Source organism: Ornithorhynchus anatinus, chromosome 15, assembly GCF_004115215.2.
Source record: "Ornithorhynchus anatinus isolate Pmale09 chromosome 15, mOrnAna1.pri.v4, whole genome shotgun sequence".
Classification (NCBI taxonomy): Eukaryota; Metazoa; Chordata; class Mammalia; order Monotremata; family Ornithorhynchidae; genus Ornithorhynchus; species Ornithorhynchus anatinus.
Genome location: NC_041742.1, coordinates 5,402,011 through 5,428,622, shown reverse-complemented (window position 1 = coordinate 5,428,622; position 26,612 = coordinate 5,402,011). Strand labels below are relative to the sequence as shown.

General features: G+C 50.5%; 1 protein-coding gene across 2 annotated transcripts; it reads right to left on the bottom strand.

Annotated features, from left to right (window-relative positions):
- Positions 1–2,199: 2,199 nt before the first annotated feature.
- Positions 2,200–22,854, bottom strand: PRKAR1A (protein kinase cAMP-dependent type I regulatory subunit alpha). Of its 2 annotated transcripts, XM_029079789.1 has the most exons (12): positions 22,811–22,854; positions 15,483–15,562; positions 14,837–15,019; positions 12,794–12,967; positions 10,898–10,989; positions 9,477–9,538; positions 8,670–8,716; positions 8,092–8,250; positions 7,083–7,143; positions 6,151–6,272; positions 5,131–5,212; positions 2,200–4,768 (listed from the first exon to the last, which is right to left on the bottom strand). In XM_029079789.1, the coding sequence occupies exons 2-12, from the start codon at positions 15,489–15,491 to the stop codon at positions 4,596–4,598; spliced, it is 1,164 nt and encodes a 387-aa protein (XP_028935622.1). In that variant the 5' UTR covers positions 15,492–15,562; positions 22,811–22,854; the 3' UTR covers positions 2,200–4,595. The 2 variants fall into 2 exon arrangements, with proteins under 2 accessions (XP_028935622.1, XP_028935623.1); XM_029079790.1 differs by lacking the exon at positions 15,483–15,562 and having other exon boundaries at positions 22,811–22,847.
- Positions 22,855–26,612: the final 3,758 nt, after the last annotated feature.

Here is a 26,612-nt window from a genome sequence, read left to right as displayed (position 1 = left end):
AATTATTGAGCTCTAACCACGTGCAGACTCCCGTACTGTGTTTGGGAGAGTCCAACAGAACCGGCAGACACTCTCCCCACCCACGACAAGCTTAGAGTCTATAGTGGAAGGGAAATCCCAGCTGGTTGCTATGGTGAAAGAGGTAAAAATCTACCGTGAAGTGTGCTAAACCCTCAACCCTAGGTTATTTTAGAGAGCATAGGGGTAGAAACTCCCTCTCAGGAACGCACTGGAGAGTTGCCAGTCTCGGCTTCAGGAGGGAGAGTCAAGCAGAGGCCTACCCCATTCCATTCCTAGCTTGGGCAGTGGCTACCGAGTGGCGGGCAAACCGCTCAAAGTCAAAACTCACCTGTGCTGGGCAGCAGGGGCACAGGAGAGAGTCGAGGGCGGAGACTCAAGTCGACTGCGCGGAAGGAGGCGGTGGTAAACCACTTCTGTAGTTTTACCAAGAAAACTCTATGGATCCACTACCAGCACGATTGTAGATGGAGGTGCGGTGTTCCGGGAGAGATGCATCCATGGAGGCGCTATGGGGCGGAAAGGACTGGAGAGCATGAGGAGGGGCAGAAGGGAAAGACCTGTGTGTGGTGTCCGGCAGTCAGCTAATCGATGTGGGCTGAACTCAGGAGCCGTAGAAAGTTGATAGCCTCCTTCGGTTTCACGAACCTGAGAAACATCCTGGCTTAATGGAAAGAGCCACGGCTTGGGAGTCAGAGGTCACGGGTTCTAATCCCAGCTCTGCCACTTGTCAGCTGGGTGACTTGGGTCAAGTCGTTTAACTTCTCTGTCTCAATTCCTTCATCTGTAAAATATGGATTAAGACTGGGAGCCCCACGTGGGACAACCTGAGTCAGAGCTTTGGAGTCAGAGCTCATGAGTTCGAATCCCAGCTCTGCCTCCTGTCAGCTGTGTGACTATGGGCAAGTCACTTAACTTCTCTGTGCCTCAGTTACCTCATCTGTAAAATGAGCATGAAGACTGTGAGCCCCACGTGGGACAACCTGATTCCCGTGTCTACCCCAGCGCTTAGAACAGTGCTCTGCACATAGTAAGCACTTAACAAATACCAACAACCTGATTACCTTGCATCTATCTCAGTGCTTAGAAAGTGCTCGGCACATAGTAAGCACTTAGCACATCCCATCATCATTACTATTATTATTATTATTATGAACTGAGTCACGGGGCTCCAAATCCAGCCCACTACCAAGGGGTGGTAGTCCGGTTTGAACAATATCTACCAACTACTGCAACTTGGGCCCAAAACGGGCCCAAACCTGGTGGGGCCATTTGGGTTGGAAAATGAAAGAGAACGGAGAAATGTTCTCCTAGGGAGGCGACAGACACCGGAGCCGGACACCCGCATGCTGCTTGAAGAAGGCTCTTCCCCGACTCAAGACCCTGGGTACAAATGGAGGGAAGGAAGGCTGTGGAGTAGGATAAGCACAAAAAAAAAGCAAGAACTTTTATTCTCACTGCATTCTCAAGAGGCATTTACTGAGCTCATTAAAACCAAAGTCACTGGACCCCTAGATTCTGGGGAAAGGATAGAAAACTAAAATTAGCTCGTTCCACCCATTTCCTTCCCCACCCCCCGACAAGCACAAGGAAAAAAAAAACCCTCACCTGGGCCTCACCTTCTTCTCTGGGTCTCCTTTACGCCTAAGTCATGTGTGGGAACAGAAAATAGTTCTCCCCGAGCTCACAAAACCCCACCAAGGTCTCACAGGACGGGTGTGGTATCTACCCCAGTGCTGATGCTCGGGCCCAGTGCTTAACAAATATCATAAAAAAAAATTCCGACGTGGATCCGACCGCCCTCTCCTTCATTTGGTCAACAGATTAAATTTTCCAACGGACCCGCTGAGTCCTCTATTGCCGCCGATTCGATCCGGCCCCCAGAGTTAACTCTAATCCATCAGCGGTATTTCTCGCGTGCATTCTGTGCACACGGTCCTGTGCCAAGCGCCTGGAAGAGTCCGATATACAAGTCGGCCGATCCGTTCCCTGCCCTGTCGCTTTCATTCATTCAATAGTATTCATTGAGTGCTTACTATGTGCAGAGCACTGTACTAAGCGCTTGGAAAGTACAAATCGGTAACAGATACAGTCCCTGCACCGCTTTCTTCCTAGCCCTCGACTCCTTGCCCTGCCCCCGGGATGAAGCAACTGGGGGGAAGGGAAGAAGGAAAAGACTGATTGCCTTTAAGAATTTCAATCATTTTTATTGCTTGACCTGCCATTAGGACAATCTATAACAAAAGGAATAGGATAGATCAGCACATACAGTATATCAGACCGAAAGTCGGGTAACGATACAAAAATGGTCCTCTGGCCATCTCTAGCTGTCTAGGGCGGGAGGTGGCTCCAGTTGCCTAAATGGGCCCGGGTGAAAGGACCGCCAGCGCCCTGGCTGTTTGCCAAAGTGAACTCCGCCCACAGTGGCTTCTACGACATATTGAAGTTGCACACAAAGTTAGAGCTACGACGGTGATTAATATTGAACTCAGACGTAACTGGCTTGCCTTAAAATGTTTCAGGTGAAAATGACAAGGGAGGAAAACCGCGAGATGAGTCAGCAGCAAAACTAAAGTCTTTTTATAGTCATCTAAATAGGTACGGATACAGATATATATATATATAAATATCAAAGTGTGCTTCTTGTGGCCTTCTAAATAACCTGTTTAGATATACTGTTGGTGCTTCAACAAGGACCGAATCAAGCTTCAAAAATAACAGAAGATCTGGATAATCAAAACATCACTTACAAAAACTTGGCAAAAAAGGAGTTGCCTACCAAGGAAAGAACTGGTGAACAGCCCTCGTTCGATACGGTCTTGCGAGAAATAGAGAATATCCGTCCACGGCCATGGTTTTGTCCAATACCAAAATGAACTAAAGACTTCTCTCTGCAGACTGGAGCCCTCCATTTCTCTCTCAGCCGCGTAGAAATCAACGGCAGTGCAGGATGATGACCCAGCCTGACTTAACCAGGGAAAAGGTAGGAAGGAGCGGGTTTGTTTTTTTTTTTTTAAAAGCCAAACGCTGCACAAAAGCAAAAATGCTTGTCATCATTCCCGGGTCCCACCCTACTTTAGATCAATTACGGATCAAATGAACCCGAAGTTGTCTACGCTACAGAACTGTGGAATTCTGTGAAAAAACTAAACTGTCAGACATTACTGGTGTGACTACAATATATTTTGATCCAAAGATGACAAATACTGAAATATAGTTAAGACTCAGCAACAAGTTTTACTTTTTTTAAAAAAAGTTTTTACCATCACGCTAAGACAAACAAGCGGAATGGTCACTAAGATGGGGGGTTTTGACCAGCTCTTAAGAACACCCAAAAAGTAGACCCACCCCATTCACCCGTACACCAGCTGACAGATGAAAATCGGTGAGAGAAATTGAATCTAGCAGGAGATAACCGCATTTCCTACATAAGCCATAAGTGCCTCCGTGTTGCTTTCAGGACTGCTGTTCCAACCCACCTACTGGGAATGGAGGACACATGAGTGGAAGGAAGCTGAGAGAGCCCACTGGTAACCTGGAGTAACCCGGAGTCCAGCCAACGGAGGAGAAAACCGGGGGCTTCGCCTTAAGCAGAAAGCAGCAAGATAAGAACATCAGAAGATGGGTCGCCTCAAATTCCCGCACCGGGTCCGGTGCTCCCCTTTACCGTTTGGCACTCGTTGGGTGGAAGGGGATGATTTATCGGGATAATTTTGGAACCGAAGAACTTTTGACCGAGTCTGGAGACCTGGTGGGGGAGGGCGTGGGGAGGGGATCGAGACCCAACAGAAGTGCGGGTCAGGGGCTGACCCGGAGGGCTAGGACCGGTTTCTGTGAATCCAAGATATATCACTAGGAAAAGGCGAGAATCGGGTAAGCTGTGACGACCAAAATCTCTCGAAGCTCCTAACACAAGACTCTACGGTTTAAGCTGCATTAAAACCAACGGACGTGGGCCTGTTCCCTGCTCCCCGCTACTCTCTGAATTTAGGCCCACGCCTCTCTCCTTTGCACCGAGAATTACAGTACCCAGAAAACGGTTTAACCTTCAAGGAGCTCAATGCGACTCTTGGTTTAGTTAGTTCAAGAAATACAGCAGATTATGACCACAGCCTAAAATATGCAGACAGTAATTCGAAAAGTATGTATATTAAAAAAATATTTTCCACTGTTACATCCTTACTCTATGGCGATTCATTTGGGTCTGGAGTGGGGGAAAGGGGTTTTCCCTCCCCCCCAAAACTTGGCACCCGAGGCCGGAATTGGAACATGAACACTGCACAGAGAGAAGCAGTAACAGCCAAGTCTCCACAGAACTCTTTCTAAACTGGATGCGGAGCACTCCAACTAAGGCTCCAAATTAAACACGGTGCAATGAAAGCTAATTTTTATACATACATATATATGTATGTGTGTATATATATATATGTGTGTGTGTGTGTAGGTAGGTATGTAATATATATATATATTTATAAAGAGACAGGAAGCCGTAACGCCAGGGGCCACGAGGCCCTGCGAATGGAGAAGAGAAAGCAGTCTGCGTTGGTGAAGCCTGGACCGAGCAGGGGAGCGGCGTTTCAGACGGACAGCGAGACGAAGCTGTTGTACTGCTGGATGTTTCGCTTGAGGATGTCCGAGCAGGGACCCAGGACGCGCTCGAACCGGGGCCTGTCCAGCTTGACGCATTTCAAGGGGCCTCGGGCTACCACGGTGGCGGCCCGAGGGCGGTTCATCAAGAGGGCGATTTCACCTGGAGCGAGGGAGGAGGAAGTGAGCGGGACAAAAGGAGGCCACGGAGAACTAGCAGGCAAAGGCTCTCGGGGTGGACCGGGGATACCCGAGAAAAGGGTCTACCAAAGTGACACAGCTCAGTCGCGTCCCCGTGGCCGCTGACCGGTTCGTCGGCCCTCCGGGGTGGGCCATCTCGTCGCCGGGACCCGCTCTCGAGCAGGAAAACTAACGGGTCGACAGCAACAACCCCGGGGCCTCCCACTTATCCCCCCGGGGTGCGGGAAACTGAGGCCAAGGCCATCGAGAAGAGGGATGAGGGAAGAGACCGCCGTTGCTCACTGGCCGGGGGAGGAACTCTGTCGCCCAAAAGGCACCTCGTACCGAAATAATCCGAAGGCCCCAACCGTCCCACTTCGACAAATTCTTCGTTTTCTGACCGACGCTGGAGCACGGCGGCCGAGCCCTGGAACGGAAACAAGCACAGGGCGGTCCCGGTGGTTCCGGAGCCGGTTAAATTAAACTGCCCCGGGTCCCGCTCGGGTTTAGCTGGCAGCCACGGCCCTCTCCGTGGCTCGCCGACGAGGATGACGGCTTGGCCCGGGGCCGAGGGTGGGAGGGGGCCCTCGGGCCCCCCCAGCCCGCCTCCTTCCCAGCTTCCCGCTCCCCGGGGACCTCGGGCCGTGCGGATGCAGGGTCGAGGCTCCCTGCCGTACCGTTCCGGCCTCCAAGGGAGCCACTTCAGGAAGCACGTAGAATTGCCCGAGTTACTAGTTTCTTCGAAATGATGACATGGGCGGTGCGGAAAACCGGCAATTTGGTCACCCATTAATACGCACAACAGTTGAATTGGGGTACGTTTTGGAGGACGTGGGGTTCTGATGGTTTTCACCCGCTCCCTGCTTTTTTAATGGTCTCTCTCATGCACTTAGTATGTGTCAAGCACTGTTTTAAGCACTGGGAAAGACACAGGTTATTCACATGGGACAGAGTCCCTGATCCACGTGGGACTCCCGGTTCAAGTAGGCGGGAGAACAGGTATTGAAACTGCGGCATCGAACGGTCACATGACTTGCCCAAAGTCACGCAGCAAGAGAGTGGCAGATGTGAGATTAGAACCCCGGTCCCCTGACTTCCAGGTATGTGCTTCTATCCACTTGGCATCCATGCTGCTTCTCTAATTTACCTCTAAGGAGGGCCTTGCCTGCTCTTGAAATCAACCCTCAAAACAGTAGTGCCTCAAAAAAACCAGCCAGCCATTCATCCTCCTATATCAGAGATGTTGCAAAACCCAACCGGAATCCAAGTTTGTCATTCAGTTTTATGTTTTGGGGATTTGTTTCTAAGCTCGAGGAGCCAAATGAAAGTCGCTTTTTCCACCCTCTGGATAAGAAATCTGCTTACCTCTAAGATAATGAAGAACTCATCTCCTGGTTCTCCTTGCACCACAATCTTCTGCCCGTCCTCAAACTGAACAGGCTCCAATGCATCAGCTACCGTGAGACGCTCCCACTTGTCCAGAGATTCTGCAAGGTAAGAATCAAAGGTGGGTGTGTGTGCTTTTTTTTTTTTAATGGTATTTGTGAAGTGCTAGCTTTGTGCCAGGCACTGTACTAAGTCCTGGAGTAGATACGAGGTAATCGGGTTGGACTCAGTCCCTGTCCCACATGGGGCTCATGGTATCCCCATTTTACAGATGAGGTGGCCAAGGCACAGAGAAGTTGAGTAACCTGCCCAGGGTCTCACAGCCGACAACTGGTGGAATGGGGATTAGAATGCACGTCCTATGACTCCTGGGCCTGATCTTTTTTCACTAGGCTATGCTGCTTCTTTACATTCTAAGTTCTGCTAAATTATCCAACCTGCAGCTTGGGACTTTCCATGAAACTTTCCTGTCTCTGGGAGAACCAAACGGGCACCACACTCCACCTGTCCCAGGAAAATCGAAAGGCCACAGCTTTTCCACTGTGTCATTTTTTAGACGACCTCCGACATGGCAACGATGAAGGTGCACCAACTCCTCCTCAATGGCATTTTACCAGGTACCGTTTTAAATTGACACACATTGGCACTTTTTTGATCGAGTTTCGGGGCACTGAAAAGCCATTCGTTTCTGCCACTTGAGAGACAGGAATTGAGTGGACCGATGACAAAGTTCTGTGGCCAATCGGGGACTCTTCTACTTTGGTATCTTTATGTGATTAGCTAAGTGATGTCGGTAGATCTCTGGGATTATCTGTTAGACTGGAATCATCTTTGAACGGCGAGGCTGTTCTTCTCCGGAACGCCACTGTGCCAATACGATGAGCGATACAATTCAGAACCCTCCCACTCACCTAGTATAGACACTTTACTAAGGAATTCCTCATACATCTTCCGCTTCCTCAGGGTGCTTCCCTGCAAAAGGAACACACAAACTGAAATTTACATGTTCCGACAAACTGCCAGGGTAGACGAGCCAATTAAAAATACGATTAGGAAAGACTGAACTTCATAATCACGGTATTTAATAATAATTATGGCATCTGTTAAGTGCTTACTATGTGCCAGGCACTGGGGTGGATACAAGCAAATCGGGTTGGGCACAGTCCGTCCCACAGTCTCAATCCCCATTTTACAGATGTGGGAACTGAGGCCCAGAGAAGCCAAGTGACTTGCCCAAGGTCACCTGGCAGACAAGTGGCGGAGCAGGGATTAGAACTCATGACCTTCTGACTCCCAGGCCCGTGCTCCACTAGGCCATGCTGCTTCCACCATAGAAAGCACTATTTGTTAAGCGCTATTTATCAGGCACTGGCCCAAGCCCTAAGGTAGACACAATCGGTTCAGACACAGTCCCCCTCCCACGTCTTTATTAATGGTATTTATTGAGCACTTACGGCGTGCAGAGCACTGTACTAAGCGCTTGGCACATGGGGTTCAAAGTCTAAGTAGTAAATGGGACCTCAGTGGAAAACTTTTCTGTGGGCCTGATAGTCAAAAAAAGGATATCTGTGCTTTTACATCGTGAAGTGAGGGACCGGATTTCTCATGCTCACCTGTTTCCCGGGCGAGGCCGGGGGAAGAGCAACGGCCGGTCGGCTCCACTACCCGCTGCTCTTGAGTTAAACGGCGACTAGTACTCCAAACAGCAGGGATGCATCGTACAAATCGAGTTCCGGGCTCTTAAACCGACCCCTCTACCGCCATTTCGAGAGGAGCCAGGTTAGCGGTTGGGGCACCGCTAAGTGGTGAAATGGCAGATGGTCAAGAAAGCCACCGCCGACTGTGGGTGCTGTAGCAGAGTGACTGACAGCTCTAGACCCTTCCCTCTCCATCCCCAATTGCGAAAGGAAACTGGCTTACCATAAGGATTCTTCTATAGCTGTCTCTATCGATGCCCCACAACTTCACGTTTGTCTTGGCTTTGACAGTAGCCGCTCTGGGTGTTCCATAAATTAAAGCAAGCTCTCCAAAGCTCCCTCCTTCTCCGACGCTGGTGGCCCACTCATTGTTGACATAGACCTGAAAAGCAAGTAATCTTAATAGGCTGCTCCCCTCTCCTCCTCTCTCTTACACACGCACGTAAAAAGACCCTTAAGGCCATTTGAACATTTCTATTTCTCCCCTTGGTTTCAGGGTAGGAAAGAGGAGTTCTCTTTTTAGACAGAGCAGAGAAAATAGCAGCATACACCTAAAGAGGAGCGTTTATGCCTTTCCTGTTTTGCTAAGGAGTGATTCCAACACAGGCCAGTGAACTGCACTTCTGCCCTTGCAGACGGCAGGAGGGGAAAAGGCAAGGATTTCCATTACGATGGCTTTGGACTCCAGGGTCCAAATACCCAGCCCCACCAGCCCGATTCCTCCTGTTTGAGGACAGTAAGGTATCGCATTAAGGACTTAGAAAATGATTAAAACATGTTTTTCAAATATTAAAATCTTACATCCATTTCTCCTTGATCAACCACATAGAAGTTATCTCCTTCGTCACCTAAAAACAGAAGGGGAAGAAAAAAGACATTAGAAGACATCGCGTACGAATCCCGTGGACCCTGAATTCACACGCAGATGTGTGAGTTCAAGACTCTTGACTAGAAAATGCTAGGCTAGGTGCTGACACGGAAACAGGATGTGTTTCCTGGCCAGTGAAGGATTTTACTTTGGTGGATCGAGTGATAAGATTTCAACCACAGAGGACAAAATGTCCTGAGCGAACTCTGGAGAAGTTAGTGAAGTAACAATGAATGTTGCAAGACTCAATGAAAACAATCATGCTAGTTAGAATATACCAGAGGGTTCTGTGTCTCAAAAGCTAGAGGGCCCTTAACATCTCAAATTGCTTATCATTCCTACTTCTGTGCAGTCTGGTTTTCATGACTTTTTTTTTTTAAAAAAAAAGACAAAGCACATGGCTGCAGGGGGAGGTTTGTTTTCAGTTTGGCCCAGTGAGATGGGAAGCTGGGCAGTTGAGAGTGTTGAGAGCGGGCAGGGGTATTACAGGTAAGACTTGGTACATCTGATGAAAATCAGATCCATGGGGAGAAAATCTATGCCCATCAAGAGGGAGCTGGCTGGCTCAGGCACAAGACACCCATATTTCTTTACAGGAAATTCCACTTCTGGTTACAGAAACATCCAACCTGTTTCCTTGCCGCCTATGCGAAAGCCTATCAGCCACAGCGTTGGGGGAGGTAGCCCAGGGCAGGAGGGAGAACTCGAAGATCAAGTGGAAATTTTCTTCACTCACTCACCTTGTTGTATTACTGTCTCTCCAGCGATATAGGTAACCGGGAACATGGCGTCGAAAATATCACTGCAAGGATAGGATGCCTGACGTTACACTTCAGGGAATGACTTTACACTGACAGGGGAACGTGGCTACTGGCGGATTTTCCCTTCTCTGTTGCCGTCAGAGTGTCAGGGCAGTGTCTGCAGGTGAGGTTCCCTGTCACTTTAAAAGATGTACTCTAGGGCCCAGGGCTGGTGGTGTGTGGTAGCCACTGCAGGGGGTAGATCGGGGCAAAGGCACTCTAGCCCTCGCTCCTTGGGTGACTAATTAGGGCACAGTTGGGGAGGGGGCTACTTGTCCCGTGTCAGGCAGGTAGCCCGCACGGCCCTCCCCGAGTGGAACCGACTAGGAGAGGAGGAGGAGGAGGAGTGGGGAGGAGGATGATGACAACTGTACCCCGGAACGGGAAGGCTCTAAGCTGCCGGTCCCTGATAAGGTCCCGGTCTGTTGCCGCCGCAAATTACAAACTTGCTAGATCTGGATCCCCCGGTGGCCGGGGAAGAAAGCCACAGGCCTCAACTTCCTCCCTCCGCTGCTAGCCTGGCCTCCCTGAGGCAGTGGCTCACTCAGACAGCACCTCTTGCTAAAAGGGGACATAACCAGTAATTTCTATTACATATCAAGGCATCAAAAACAAATTACATCTTCCTTAGCCGGAAGTACATAAGCCGACGGAAACGGTACATCGATGAGATTTGTGAATGCAGGCTAAACCTAATCTGGGTACCGGTCCTCATCTCAACCTTCCCCTCAACAGCAACAACCACATTCTTTTCTCCTCACAGATATCTTTGGTGTGGAGTTTTATGTGTGGCCCAAAACTTCTTCACTTGGAGGTAGGGAAGGTAAGAAGTGAGGAGACTTCACCTCTGTCTCCCTATTAGGAGAAGCAGCGTGGCTCAGTGGAAAGAACCCGGGCGTCAGAGGTCGTGGGTTCTAATCCCTGCTCCACCACTTGTCAGTTGTGGGACTTTGGGCAAGTCACTTAACTTCTCTTTGCCTCATCTGTAAAATGGGGATTAAGACTGTGAGCCCCACGTAGGACCACCTGATGACCTTGTACGTCCCCCAGCGCTTAGAACAGTGCTTGGCACATGGTAAGCACTTAAGTACTGCCACTCTCATTATTATTTATTACTGAACCTTTCCTCCTGACCTCCTACCTGTCCCTGGCCTCTGTGGGAACCAGCTGAGCTCTAGCAGATTGTCACCGGGTGGGTGTGGGGGTCGGGCCAGGAGTGACGGACAGAAAGCCCGCCATTTCTCCTCCCCATGCCCTGCGAGGTCACGGCAGGCCTGCTCCCCAGGGGAGCGTTTACTCTGAACTCTGGCTCAGGTAGTCGAGGGCATCGTAAAACCGAACGAAACCGGATAAGGGCATACCTTCTCTCGTTGTCATCAAGGTGGGCAAACAACACGTTCTTCTCGATGGCTTTAGCCAGAGCGGCCATAGTCTTGTAATCTTTTGGAATCACCTAGGGAGTTGAGATGATTTAAGATTTCCACCGGGGATCAAGCCTAAGTCGACTGAAAGGGCATCTCAACGTTAACACAGTCGCCTTGGCTCTTTTATCGGCACTCGCTTACTTTGGATTTGCCTAGTGTTTCACAAATGCCTACAGATTTTTCAATCCCGTTGAAAACCTGACATCAATCATGGCTCTTTACTGAGCGCTTACTGTGTGTACAGCACTGCACTAAGCGCTTGGGAGAGTACAAGATAGGATCCGTGCCAACAATGAGCTTAAACTCTGGAAGGTGAGAAAGAGAGAGAACTTGCTCAAGGTGTGTGGACTATGTGGACTCCAGCACCTTGCTTAGCTGTTTTCTAGCTCATTTTTGTCTCTTTCGCCACCCCCTGGGCTCTTCTCATCGCATAGGCCCTTTGGGAGCGGAGAGAAACAAAGAGAATTCCAGAAGTGGGTAGAGAAAAGCAGAGAGGGCAACGGAAAGGGCAGATGCTAGGATAATGTGAGTTGTTGGGGGAAGACAGGACGGCCACCATCCCTATCACATGAAAATAAAAATCGGACACTAGCCCCTTATGGGATCCGGAAAACTTTGGGTAAAATTCTCATCGCCCCTACATTTCTTCCTAGATGACGTTGTGTTTTGTAGATGACAGCAGATAAAGAAAGCCCCCGCCGTCACCGTGTGCCTGCCCTGAAAGGAAGGCACCTGAGAGATTAGGTCATGGCGATGGTTTGGTGTGTGGGGAGAGGCTGATGACTATGCCCAAGTTGTAGTATAGGTCTGGTGCCCGGGGAGGGATTCGCTAACTTAAAAAGGATGAGAAGCAGTTGATTCAAAGCGGGTTGGGAACTACACCGAGAAGCAGTGCATTCTAATGGATACAGCACGGGTTTGGGAGTCCAAAGGACCCGGGTTCTAAGCCCAGCTCTGCCATTTGTCTACCGTGTGACCTTAGGTGAATGACTTAACTTCTCTCTGCCTCAGTTTACCTTACCTGTAAAGACCGTGAGCCCCACGTGGGACACGGCCTGTGCCCAACCCGATCTGCTTGCATTCACCCCAGCGCTTACTACCGTCCTGGGAAGAAAGCGTTTAAAAAATACCACAACTCCACATGACAGTTTTGTTTTTTGGTTTTTTTCAAGGGTGGGGGGTCATGGCATTTATTAAACGCTTACTGTGTGTCAAACGTCGTTCTAAGTGCCGGGGCCGATCCAAGTGAATTAGGTTGGATACAGCCCCTGGGCCATGGGTGGCTCCCAGTCTAAGAAAGTTGTATCAAAAGAAAGGAGTTCAGAGGTAGGAAGCGGGCAGGACTCTGCTAGGTCCCGCTGTGCTCTCAAGAGGCGCTTTAGGTCCAGGGCAGCTCATTTCCAAACCCAATCCCAGCTTGCAAATTACCATACAGCAGGAGAGGAGCCAGAGCCTAGTTTCACTTCTCCTTGCCTTTGTTAGCTTGTCAGCTCCCTGAGGATAGGGATTGTGTCTTTCGCCTTTAGCATCCTAAGCGCTTCGGACAGCGCTCCGAACAAGGTGGGCGATGCTCACTGAAACCCACCGATGGATCTGAACGGGAAACCGGTTCCCGGTTCGCCCAGCGTAGCCCAGGGCTCCTCTAATTCAACAGTTTGAGAGTCGAGACCAGCCAAAGCCGGGCCTCCGCTCACAGGACCGTGTCTGCCGCCCTCCGTGGTACTCTCCCCGGCCCTCAGCGTGGTGCTCTGCACGCAACGGGATCTACTGAACGCCGACGCCGAGACGGCTTCGCCCAAGCCACCTCCCCCGCGACGTGAATCCGTGAGCTACCTTTCTGACATAGGACGCAGCATCCTCCTCCGTGTACACTTCGGCGCTGATGGCGCCCCGTCGCCTCCGGCCCTTGACCACTGGGTTCATGGGAGGCGGGGGAGAGATCTCGTCCTCGCGGGAATCTGAACGGGAGCTTGCTTTCTGCAGGTTCTGGAGCTGTTTGGCCTCCTCCTGAGAGAGACAAAATACGTCTGTCGCGTGGCCCTCAGTGGTTCAGGATGCTCCTTCAGACACACGGGGATTCTCTCGTGAAACACAAAATATTTCCTCTTCTCTTTTGATGGCCAAGAGGAAGGGAGAAGTGGAAATTCAGGCGCTCAGTACAGGAGTAAGCGCTCGATGATTTAAAGGGGGAATGCACAGGACCTTGCCAAGTGTTCTAAGAAGAGGGCTCGGTGCTCCGGGTTGTTATAGATATTACTCTTTATGTTGTTACTCATGCTTTTTGTTTTTGTTCCCCCCCCGCACCTTGTAAAATGACAGCATCTAGAATGAAGCTCATTACCTAAAGGATCAACGATAACCGGTAAGTGACAAAGACGTGCTGAGATCCACCAGGCGAAAACCACTCATCCAGAGTGTGTCATTTCCACAGTACGGCTCCGGGGACTTCTCAGGAACCCATCAGTAAGAGAGCCTCTCCAGTCCCCCACCCCCAACCCGGCAATTCTTTGGGGTCATGTGGGTTGATCTGGATATAACGGTTCAAAAAAAAAAAAAACTTGGAAAATGTTTCTGGACCTGGATCTGATCATTTTCAAGTTACTCATTTACAAGTCACGCTGTTATGGCTTTGGTAAAAAGAGGAAAGCTTCAACCTGGTCAGGCAAATTCTAACAACGTCTTCGGTCTTTGAGAAATTAGGTTCCCTGCCTTGATCTCGAGTCACTGAACTCTGCTTCTGTAGTGTTTTTCACAGACACCAGCACTTGTGCGCTACTACCCTTAGAGTGACGGGGGAATGCAGGCACTGGTTTTAAACATGCCAAACTGGTTCGTGTAGGGGGTCAAAAATTAGCAACTTTTGAAAATTCCCTGAAGTCCCCTCCCTAATTTATCTTCTGAGTTATGAGTTTCAATCCTGATATTAGATTGGTAAGCATTATTTCATTTCTGTAGCTGAAGTGGGCTGTCAACTTTCCATCTTTCTTGACAGTGGAGGAGTCGAGCCACTGGTTTTAAACACCTAAACTGAGTTGTGGCAGGGAATAAAAAGCAGAGAGCTTTGAAAAGTCATTCAAGTCCCCTCCCTAACTTATCTTCTGAATCGTAAAGAACACTGTGCGTAGTAGTAGAACGGTAAGCATTATTTCACTTCTGCAGCTAGAGTAAAAAGTCTGTTTCTGCAGCGAGCAGTCAGCTTTTTGTCCTTTTGGCATCCGAAGATGGTACTTCGGGGATTTGTTTACCAATTCGGAATGGAAGTAGATCAAAAGCGCCTCAGAGAAAGTTTACTGACTAGTTGGTGCACTTTAGGGGGCTGACGAGCGGGTGCAGTTACTGGCCAGAGGCTCCACTCTTTCCCCAGATTATAGACCAAATGAGATTTTATTAGGAGAGATTGTCCCACCCCCTGAATCTACAGAAATATCCCTACCACCAAACAGACCCATTCCCTCTCGGTCAAGAATGCTTTTCTGACTGCCAGAAACCCGTTCCTCCAGGTCTAAACTGGAGCCGATGGCGTAAAATCCCTCTCGGGTCTTCTCGACAAGCCACGGCTCTAACCTGGAAGAATCCTTAGACCCGAGCACAGAAGCTCAGAGGGCAAAATAGAGCCGCGTCCTGCCTTTCTCCCTTTCTTACGACCCCAGTGATGTGCCGAAAATGAGGGCTGTAAACTAAGGATGCCCTGGGTATCCAAAGTTATGCTTCTCTAGTTGGAGCATGGGCCCGGAGAATTCCTGGTTGGTGCCATCTTTCACTTCACTGTGCACATTCGGTGAAATCAAAGATGGCGCCACCCTCAACTGGGGATCGTAAGACAGGTGGGAAGAAGCACTTTTTGAGCTTTCCCCCCCTCGCTGGGTTTCTCGTTACCTTCTCCAGCTTCTCGAAGATCTCCCGCAGGAAAGCCATGGGTCTCTCGGGCCGGGAGGTGCACAGCTGCACGATGCAGTCCTTGAGGAGCGCCTGGATGTTGTGCTTCTGGACATAGTGTTCACACTCTCGGAGGCTGCGCTCTTCCTCGCTGCTGGAGCTGCCCGAGGCCATTGTTTTTATCTACAAGACACACAGGCACATTTCCGTCGGCTGCCCACCAGCCCCACTTCTGACCGACTCGCGAGGATAAGGCACCGAGGGGGCCATTCCGCCCGGCCTTAGGTGAGCTAGGTCTCCGTCTCTCAGAGGTGCCTGCAGCGGGGAGGGGGCCTCAAAGAGGGCGACGGGCACGGTTCTGCCAAATAATAAGAATTGCTTATCCAGTCCCCGAGGCACACCTCGGGCTCCGTGGGCAGAGAGGGATGACTGGAGGGAGCCGACTTGGCTCCTGGGACAGAGTGGAGTCCCTAGAGTCCCCTGGGTTGCTACGGAGTTGAGCCGCTGGGGAGCCGCGCCTGGTCGTCCCCAGCCAGAGAAATCACGGTGAAGCGCACTGGCTCAATGGGCCGGGGGAAATTCAGGGGGCCCCGAGTTAGCGCTATGCGAAATCAGAGAGGTACGATCCAAAATGCCTGCGACTTACTTCCTGCATCTCCAATTCCAATGAGAGCTCCCCAGGCCACTAGGGTGTGGTTTCCAGTTGGTCAATTAGAAGGGCAATGACTTGGAAAAAACAAAAAATTAAAAGAAAATAAGAGGGGAACGTGGAGTCTTATTTTGGCATCTCCAAATGGGAAGCTAGCTTACACCTGCTGGCCATCTTTTACCGGAGGACCGGCACTACTCCAACTTGAAGAACTCATAGGGGTTCAATAGAAAAACATTAAACGTTCATGTGTTTGCTAGGAAAAGACCTAAGCAGTGCTTTAAATGTCGACAGATGCCCTGAGACACAAATACAGTGGGTAGAGCTGATGGGTCATTAACAATTTAACTACCTTGCCATTATGGACTTAAGAGTGCACTGATGCCTAACCAATCTACCAATTATATCTCTTTTTCTTTTTAATGGTATTTGTTAGGTGTTTACTATGTGCCAAGCACTGTGGGGTTAATAGAAAAAAGGGAGATTCCTTTAAAGGCTTAATCACAAAAACCTAAATAAGATAAAACCCTCTGTCATTCTAAATCATATCCTCCTGATAACAAAAAGAGTAATAGGTCAATTAGGAGGGAGGTCACTTAGGAACAAAGTGTATTATCATCAGTTCCACATCTAAAAACCATCAGACAACTGATGTTATTAATAAGGCATAATTCACACAAAGTTTAGAGTGAAGGCAGGTAAAAATTAATTAAACCCCAGTATCATTCTAATGTTCTACACTGTTGCTGCTTTTGTTTCGACAACTCTCAAGGTAAAGGTCAATAATAAGTAGTCTAATTAACTGTCCAAGAGAAGCCCCATGGCTCCACGACAGCAGAACAGATTACAGCTCATGGAAAAAGCATCACACTTTTTCAGTAACAGCCCGAGACGTGAGGCACGGGTCACTACCAAAAATACCCCGTAGGTTAAAAAATAAAAAAAATTAAGTCACATTAAAAATGATTTCTTTTTTTCTTTAAAAAGCCGGTCGGACCACATATCCAATGAGGGTTAAGAACCGGACTAGAGACCGAAGTCATTTTAGGTGACCAAAAAAGCATGGCGGACCAGATCTATTATCCACAATATATGTACAAATGGCAAACCCCAAAATGCATTCAGTGATTATAAGGCGGAGCTGAAGTTCTCGACGAGACGTGTTTGTCTTTGGTGGTTCCAAGCACGACAAACCACAGAGCCAAATGTCAATGTTAGTCAAAAGTAGGACCCAACACCAAAATGCTAACAAAAAAATAAATAAATAAGCACGCCCAGCAGCTGAACCCGGGATGAACCCACGGGTGGCCGTAATAAATATTATCCGGGACACTCTCCTTCCGAAATCTCCAGGTCTAGGAAATGACCCCCATAGAGTTTGACCGGCGATGGAATTGTGCATTGCTTTTTTCAGCCCTTGATTCCCCGGCATTTGTCGCTTCTGTGGCAGATTTAGTGAGGACGGTAAACCTGCCGCGTGGCCCGCCACGACCGGCAACCATTCGGGAGCGGGAGAAGAGCTGCCGACGCCGCAAAGGACGCGCCGCCGGCGGAGGCTTAACATCGCTCCGCTGGACGATCTGCTTCAGGGACACGGCTCACTGGCCTGGCGGCGGCGGCAGAAAGAGCCGCACGCTGTGCTGGGGAGGAGGAAAGGCATTTTATGCCTTTCTTGTTTGCTTGTATCCACCCCAGCGCTTAGTACAGTCCCTGGCACACAGTAAGCGCTTAACAAATACCATCACTATCATCATCATACCATGGCGTAGCCTAATTACCGTGCATTTGCCCCAGCGTTTAGTACAGTGCCTGAAACACAGTAAGCGCTTAACAAATACCATCACTATCATCATCATCATCCTGTGCTGTAGCCTGATTACCGGGCATTTGCCCCAGCGTTTAGTACAGTGCCTGAAACACAGTAAGCGCTTAACAAATACCATCACTATTATCATCATCATCCTGTGCCGTAGCCTGATTACCGTTCATTTGCCTCAGTGCTTAGTACAGTGCCTGACACACAGTAATCGCTTAAATACCATCACTATTATCATCATCATACTGTGGCGTAGCCTGACTACTGTGCATTTACCCCAGCATTTAGTACAGTGCTTGGCATACAGTAAGCGCTTAACAAATACCATCACTATTATTTTTATCATACTGTGGCGTAGCCTGATTACCGTGCATTTACCCCAGCGCTTAGTACAGTGCTTGGCACACAGTAAGCGCTTAAATACCATCACTATTATTATCATCATCCTGTGCCGTAGCCTGATTACCGTGCATTTGCCTCAGTGCCTGGCACACAGTAAGCGCTTAAATACCATCACTATTATTATCATCATCCTGTGCCGTAGCCTGATTACCGTGCATTTGCCTCAGTGCCTGGCACACAGTAAGCGCTTAAATACCATCACTATCATCATCATCAGACCGCGGCGTAGTCTAATTAGCGTGCATTTTCCTCAGCGCTTAGAACAGCGTTCGCAACACTGTAAGAAATTGCGAGACCGGGGTGCCCAGGAGAGGACAGGGGTTGGGTCTCCTTTTGATCATACCCCCCAGAAGCATAATAATAATAATAATAATGTTGGTGTTTGTTAAGCGCTTACTATGTGCAGAGTACTGTCCTAAGCGCTGGGGGGATACAGGTGATCAGTTTGTCCCACGTGGGGCTCACAGTTTTCATCCCCCTTTTACAGATGAGGTCACTGAGGCCCAGAGAAGTGAAGTGACTTGCCCAAAGTCACACAGCCGGCAAGCGGCGGAGCCAGGATTAGAACCCATGACCTCGGACTCCCAAGCCCGGGCTCTTTCCGCTGAGCCCTCGGGACCCGGTGAGCCCGTGTTGGGCGGGGATTGTCTCTCTCTGTTACATTCCAAGCGCTTGGTCCAGTGCTCTGCACCCAGTAAGCGCTCGATCGATACGACGGAATGAATGAATGGAGCGCTTCCGGTAGCCTCCCAAGTGTTCGGTGTCAGGCTCCCCCTCAGAGGGACTTCTCCATCAATACTACCGATTGATCGGGAATCAGCCCGCGAAAGGAAAATGAGGAGAAAGGGCGGCTGCCTCAGCGGCAGAAGCGGAGTGGGTCAGAGGACCTGGGTTCGAATCTCCGCCCTGCCTACTGTGTGACCTCGAGAAAGTCACTTGACTTGATTTTCCCGTGCTTCGGTTTCATGAATCCCGGCTCGGCCTCTTGTCAGCTGTGTGACCGTGGGCAAGTCACTTCTCTGTGCCTCAGTTACCTCTTCTGTAAAATGGGGATTAACTGTGAGACCTGATGACCCTGTATCCACCCCAGCACTTAGAACAGTGCTCTGCACCTAGTAAGCGCTTAACAAATACCAACATTATTATGATCTCCGAAGTGGGGCTACCCGATCTCTCCCCTCCCTCAGACTGGACAACGGGGCTGAGTTCGAACTGCCTTCCCCAGTGCTTACCACAGGGCTGGGTAGTCTAGGCGCTGAACGAATGTCACAGTTATTACTATTATTGTTGTTACTGGCAGGGCAGGGTGGAGCTCGACAAGGATCGTGGCCTCGTGGACAGAGCAGGGGCTTGGGTGTCAGAAGGATCTGGGTTCTAATCCAGACTTGCCCCCTTATTATTAGTAGTAATCGTATTTATTGAGCACTTCCTGTGTTCAAAGCACTGTCTTAACCACTTGGGAGAGTGCAATCTAACATCAGAGGCGTACTCCCTGCCCACAACGAGCTCACCCGTCTGCCGTGTGACCCCGGGCAAGTCGCTTCACTTCCTCTGTGGCTCAGTTTCCTCATCTGCAACCCGGGGACCGGTCTCACATCCTGACCAGATGAGCTCGAGGAGCAGCATGGCTTAGTGGAAACAGCCCCGGCTGGGGAATCTCAGGACGTGGGTTCTAATCCCTGTTCTGCCTGCCACTTGTCTGCCGTGTGACCTTGGGCAAGTCGCTTGACCTGTCTGGGCCTCAGTGACCTCGTCTGCAAAATGGGGATGGAGACCGTGAGCCCCACGTGGGACGGGGACTGCGTCCAACTGCTTGTATCTTCTCCAGAGCTTAGTACAGTGCCTGGCACATAGTAAGCGCTGAACAAATACCATCACTATTATTATTATTACTATCATTATCCTACCGTGGTGTAGCCTGATTACCGTGCATTTACCTCAGCACTTAGCAAAGCGTTTGGCACATTTTAAGCACTTAAATACCATCACTATTATTATGATCATTATGTGGGACGGCCTGATCACCATACATCTACTTCAGTGCGGGGAACAGTGTTTAACACATAGTAAGCGCTTAAATACCATCACTATTATTATTATCCTTACGTGCGACAGCCTGATTACCGTGCACCTACCTCAGCGCTTAGAACAGCGTTCGGCACATAGTGAGCGCTCAACAGATGCCATCGCTATTATTATTATTATCATTACATTGGCCAGCCTGATTATCTTACATCTACCTCAGTGCTGAGAACAGCGTTCGGCACAGAGTAGGAGCTTAACAAATGCCATCACTATTATTATTATTATGTGGTAGAGCCTGATGATCGTGCATTTACCTCAGTGCTTAGGACAGCATTCGGCTCATAGTAAGCATTTATTACTATTATTCTCATTACATGGGCCGGTCTGATTACCGTGCAGATACCTCAGTGCTGAGAACAGCGTTCTGCACATAGTAAGTGCTTAACAAATGCCATCACTATTATTATTATTATTATGTGGTAGAGCCTGATGATCGTGCATTTACCTCAGTGCTTAGAACAGCGTTCGGCTCATTGTAAGCGCTTATTACTGTTATTATTCTCATTTCATGGGCCGGCCGGATTACCGTGCAGCTATCTCAGCAATGAGAACAGCGTTTGGCACATAGTAAGCGCTTAACAAATGCCATCACTATTATTATTATCATTATGTGGGACAGCCTGATGATTGTGCATTTACCTCAGTGCTTAGAACAGCGTTCGGCTCATCGTAAGCGTTTATTACTATTTTTACCCTCATTACATGGGCCGGCTTGATTACCGTGCAGCTACCTCGGCGCTGAGAACAGCGGTCAGCACATAGTGAGCGCTTAACAGATACCATCACTATTATCATCATTACGTGGGACAGCCTGACTACAGTGCATCTACCTCGGCGCTGAGAACAACGTTCAGCGCATAGTAGGCGCTGAACAAATACCATCCCTAGTATTATAATTATTATTGTGATTATGGGTGCCGTGCAATTACCTCAGCGCTGTGAACAGCGTTCGGCACAAAGTAAGCACTTATTATTATTGCTATTGGCCTGATTACCGTGCAATCGTCTCAGCATTCGGCACATAGTAAGCACTGAACAAATACCATCCCTATTATTATAATTATTATTCTGATTATGAGGGCCGTGCAATTACCTCAGCGCTGTGAACAGTGTTCGGCACAAAATAAGCACTTATTATTATTATCGGCCTGATCACCGTGCAATCGCCTCAGCGTTCGGCACATAGTAAGCGCTGAACAAATACCATCCTTATTATTATCATCATCATCATCATTATTCTGATTATGAGGGCCGTGCAATTACCTCAGCGCTGTGAGCAGCGTTCGGCACAAAGTAAGCACTTATTATTATTGCTGTCGGCCTGATTACCGTGCAATCGCCTCAGCGTTCGGCACATAGTAAGCGCTGAACAAATACCATCCCTATTATTATAATTATTATTCTGATTATGAGGGTCGTGCAATTACCTCAGCGCTGTGAGCAGCGTTCGGCACAAAGTAAGCACTTATTATTATTGCTCTCGTTAGATGGGCCGGCCTGATCACTGTGCAATCGCCTCAGCGTTCAGCACATAGTAAGCGCTGAACCCATACCATAATAGTTATTTCCCCAGCCCAGTGCTTAGCGCAGTGCCCGACATGAAGTCAGCCGCTCCCCAATCCCCCCACCAAAAAAAAGAAACCCGAAAAGCCCCCGAAGGGGTGTGGAAAGGACGACTGGGGGAGGGGAAGACATAATAATGATATTTGTTAAGCGCTTATTAGGTGCCAAGCACTGTTCTAAGCACTGGGGTGGATGCAAGGTAATCAGGCTGTCCCCCGTTTTCCAGAGGAGGAAACTGAGGCCCAGGAAAGTGACTTGGCCAAGGTTGCACTGCAGGCAAGTAATGATGATGCTGCTACTACTACTAATAAAGATGGTATCTGTTAAGCCTTTACTATGTGCCAAGCCCTGTTCTAAGCGCTGGGGGAGCTACGAGGTGATCAGGTTGTCGCCTGTGGGGCTCACGGTCTCCATCCCCATTTTCCAGATGGGGGAACTGAGGCCGGGGGAAGTGACTTGTCCAAGGTCACCCAGGAGGCAAGAAATAGTAATAATGCTGGCATTGGTGAAGGGTTTCCTGTGCGCCAAGCCCTGCTCTAAGCGCTGGGGGACAGAGAAGGTGATGAGGCCGTTTCCATCCCCAGTTTCCAGATGGGGAAACTGAGGCCGGGGGAAGTGACTTGTCCAAGAGCACACCGCAGGCAAATAATCATAATAACGCTAGCATTGGTGAAGCGTTTACCGTGTGCCAAGCCCTGTTCTAAGCGCTGGGGGAGATACGAGGTGATCATGTTGTCCACGCGGGGCTCACCGTCTCCACCCCCATTTTCCAGATGGGGAAACTGAGGCCAGGGGAAGTGACGTGGCCAAGGTCACCCAGCAGGGAAGCCATCCTAACAATGCCAGTATTGATGAGGCGCTTCCTGCGTGCCAAGCCCTGCTCTAAGCGCTGGGGAAGACAGAAGGTGATGAGGTGGCTGTTTCCACCCCATTTTCCAGGTGGGGAAACTGAGGTCGGGGGAAGTGACTTGTCCAAGGTCACCCCGCAGGCAAACAATCCTCATCATGCTGGCATCGGTGAAGCCTTAATGTGTGCCAAGCCCTGCTCTAAGCGCTGGGGGAGACAAAAGGTGAGGAGGTGGCCGTTTCCACCCCTTTTTCCAGAGGGGGAAACTGAGGCCGGGGGGGGCGTCTGCCCCCCCCCCCGCTCACCCCTTCGACCGGACGCGGGATTGGAACCCGCGACCTCCGACCAATCCCGGCCCCCCTCTGAGCCGGGGGGGGGGAAGCCGGGGGGGGGAAGCCGGGGGGGGAAGCCGGGGGGGGGAAGCCGGGGGGGGGGGAAGCCGGGGGGGGGGGGAAGCCGGGGGGGGAAGCCGGGGGGGGGAGCCGGGGCGCCACCCCTCCCCCCCTCCTCCCCCCTTCCCTCTCCTCCATCCGGGTCCCGGCGGGTTCGGCGGCCGCCATCTTGGAGGGGCGGCGAGGGGAGGGGACGGGAGCGGGGCGGCCGCCTACTCACCCCGAGGCGATGGCGGCGGCGGCGGCGGCGGCGATGATGATGATGGCGGGGAGGAGGAGAAAGATAGATGATGAGGAGGAGGAGGAGGATGTCGGCGTCCCCGGAGCGGAGCGGAGCGGAGCGATGGGGTCCGGTCGGGTCCGGGCTCCTCCGCCCCCTGTGAGGCGCCACCCGCCCCCGCCGGAAACGGCCCCCGCCGCGCCCAATCGGCGCCCGCACCGTGACGTCAATCCTCCCCCCGTCGCCCGGGGCAACCTTAAAGGGACAGCACCGCCCCCACAGCGACGCCAGGCCTTCCCCACGCTCCACCGCCCCACCGGCCTTCTCCTCGCCTACACCTTCTCTGCCTCCTTTCTCACTCTTTGTCTCTCCGCTGCCCCCTCTCTGGCTCACTGCCTCTCTGGGTCTCTGTCTCCCTGGGTCTCTGCTTCTGTGCCTCTCTGTCTCTCTGGGTCTCTGTCTCCCTGTGTCTCTGCTTCTGTCTCTCTGGGTCTCTGCTTCTGTGCCTCTCTGTCTCTCTGTTCCTCTGTCTCTCTGCCTCTGTCTCCCTGTGTCTCTGCTTCTCTGTGTCTCTGCCTCTGTCTTTCTGTCTCCCTGTGTCTCTGCTCTCTGTCTCTCTGCGTCTCTGCTTCTCTGCGTCTCTGCTTCTGTGCCTCTCTGTCTCTCTGCCCCTCTGTCTCTCTGTCTCTGTTTCTCTGCCTCTGTCTCTCTGTGTCTCTGCTTCTGTGCCTCTCTGTCTCTCTGCTCCTCTGTCTGTCTCTCTGCCTCTGTCTCTCTGTGTCTCTGCTTCTGTGCCTCTCTGTCTCTCTGCCCCTCTGTCTCTCTGTCTCTGTTTCTCTGCCTCTGTCTCTCTGTGTCTCTGCTTCTGTGCCTCTCTGTCTCTCTGCCCCTCTGTCTCTCTGTTTCTCTGCCTCTGTCTCTCTGTGTCTCTGCTTCTGTGCCTCTCTGTCTCTCTGCCTCTGTCTCTCTGTGTCTCTGCTTCTGTGCCTCTCTGTCTCTCTGCCTCTGTCTCTCTGTGTCTCTGCTTCTGTGCCTCTCTGTCTCTCTGCTCCTCTGTCTGTCTCTCTGCCTCTGTCTCTGTGTCTCTGCTTCTGTGCCTCTCTGTCTCTCTGCTCCTCTGTCTGTCTCTCTGCCTCTGTCTCTCTGTGTCTCTGCTTCTGTGTCTCTCTGCTCCTCTGTCTCTCCATCTCTCTGTTCCTCTGTCTCTCTGTGTCTCTGTCTTCCTGTGTCTCTACTTCTGTCTCTCTGCCTCTGTCTCTCTGTGTTTCTTTGTCTCTCTGTGCCTCTGCCTCTGTGTCTCTGTCTCTCTATGTCTCTGCCTCTGTGTCTCTGTGTCTCTGCCTCTGTCTCTCTGTGTCTCTGTCTCCCTGTCTCTCTGCCTCCTTGACTCTCTGTCTCTCTGTCTCACTGCCTCTCTGTCTCCCTGTCCCTCTGCCTCTCTCTCTCTGCTTCTCTGTCTCTCTGTTTCTCTGCCTCCCTGTCTCTCTGCCTCCTGTCTCTCTGTCTGTCTGTCTCACTGTCTCTCTGCCTCTGTGTCTCTACTTCTCTGTGTCTCTGCTCTGTCTCTCTGTCTCTGTCTCACTGTCTCTGCCTCTGTCTCTCTATGTCTCTGCTTCTCTGTCTCTCTGTCTCCCTGTCTCACTGCCTCTCTGTCTCATGGCCTCTCTGCTTCTCTGTCTCACTGCCTCTCTGTCTCTCTGCTTCTCTGCTTCTCTGCCTCTCTGTTTCTCTGTCTCTCTGCCTGTGAGCCCGTCATTGGCAGATAGTCTCTCTGTTGCTGAATTGCACATTCCAAGTACTCAGTCCAGTGCTCTGCACATAGTAAGCGCTCAATAAATACTATTGAATGAATGAATCTGTCTCACTGCTTCTCTGTCTGCCTCTCTGGTTCTCTGTCTCTCTGTCTCTCTGCTTTTCTGTCTCTCTCTGCCTCTTTGTCTCACTGTGTCTATCTCTCTGTCTCTGCCTCACTGCCTCTCTAGTTCTCTGCCTCTCTGTCTCTCTAGTTCTCTGCCTTTCTCTCTCTTTCTCTCACTGCCTCACTGTCTCTTCTGCTTTTCTGCCTGTCTCTCTGCTTTTCTGTCTGTCTCTGCCTCTCTGTCTCACTGTGTCTCTATCTCTCTGTCTCTGCCTCACTGCCTCTCTAGTTCTCTGCCTCTCTGTCTCTCTAGTTCTCTGCCTTTCTCTCTCTTTGTCTCTCTGCCTCACTGTCTCTCTATCTCTCTGTCTCTCTGCTTTTCTGTCTCCCTGTCTCCCAGTCTCTCTGCCTCACTGCCTCTTTATCTCTCTGTTTCTCTGCCTCACTCTGTCTCTCTCTGCTTTGCTCTGTCTCTCTACTTCTGCCTCTCTGCCACACTGTCTCTCTGCCCCTCCATCTCTTCGCCTCCCTGCCTCTCTGTGTCTCTGCTTTTCTGTCTCTCTGCCTCTCTTCCTAACCCCTCTCCATTCCCTCCTCCCTCTGCTCCTCCTCCCTCTCCTTTCACATTCCCCTTCTCTCTCCCTTCCTCTAGATTCTAATATACTTTTAAGCTCTGACTAGGTGCCAAGAACTAGAACAGTGCTCAGTGCTTAGAACAATGCTGGCGCTTAGAACAGTGCTGAGAACAGTGTTCAGTGCTTAGAACAGGGCTAGGCACATAATAACCGCTTAAGAAATACCATCATTATAATAATACCTTTCCCCTCCCTCCTCCCCTCCCTTCAAATTCCTCTTCTCTCCCCTCTAGATTCTCATATTTTTTAAGCACTTACTAGGTGCCAGGAACTAATGATAATAAATCATTATGGCATTTATTAAGCATTTACTATGTGCCAGGCACCGTCCTAAGCACTGTGGTGGATACAAACAAATCGGGTTGGACACGGTCCCCGTCCCAAGTGGGGCTCACAGTCTCAATCCCCATATTACAGATGAGGAAACTGAGGCCCAGAGAAGTGATTGCCCAAGGTCGCACAGCAGGCAAGTGGCAGAGCTGTGATTGGAAACTCATGACCTTCTGACTCCCAGGCCCGGGCTCTATCCACTTCGCCAAGCCCCGAGGTAAGATGGTTTTTACAGAGCGCTTACTATGTGTAGAGCACTGTGCTAAGCCCTTGGGTCAGTCCAATACAGCAGAATGAGCAGACACGTTCCCTGCCCCTTGATGCGGTTACAGTCTAGAGGAGGAGACGGACATTAATACGCACGGATAAGTGATTTATAACGTATAAATTAAAGGAACGTAGATAAAGGGTGGTGGGGTTGGGGCAAATGTCAAATGTTAAAAGGGCACTGATTGACGAGCATAAAGTACACGGAAGGGAGAGGGAGCAGGGGGAAGCAGGGGGAAGCAGGGGGAAGCAGGGCTTCGTTGGGGAAGGCCTCTTGGAGGAGGCGTCACCTTAATAGTGTTTTGAAGGTGGAGAGAGCGGTGGTGGGGCCGATGTGGAAGGCGAGGGAGTTGCGGGCTGAGGGAGGGTGTGGGACAGGCATGGGCGGCGCGATGGACGAGACGGGGGCACGGTCGGTAAGCTGCCCCCAGAGGAGCTGAGTGTGCGGGTTGGCCTCGAGTAGGAGATCAGAGAGCTAAGATAGGGCCGACCGAGGGCTTTAAAGTCGCCGATAAGGAGTTTTTCGGGAAATCAAGTTGGACCCAATCCGTGACCCGCACGGGACTCACACTCTTCATCCCCATTTTACAGACGATGTGACTGAGGCACAGAGAAGGGAGGTGCCTGGATCAAGGTCACACAGCAGACCAGCGGCAGAGCCGGGCTTAGAATGCTGGTACTTAATAATAATAATAATAATAATAATGTTGGT

Coding starts and splice junctions, on each gene's coding strand:
- PRKAR1A (XM_029079789.1), bottom strand. Junction 5,213..6,150: donor AGTTCTTCATTATCTTAGAG/GTAAGCAGATTT, acceptor TTTCCGTTCCAG/GGCTCGGCCGCCGTGCTCCA. Junction 4,769..5,130: donor GGGGCCTTCGGATTATTTCG/GTACGAGGTGCC, acceptor CCCTCGCTCCAG/GTGAAATCGCCCTCTTGATG.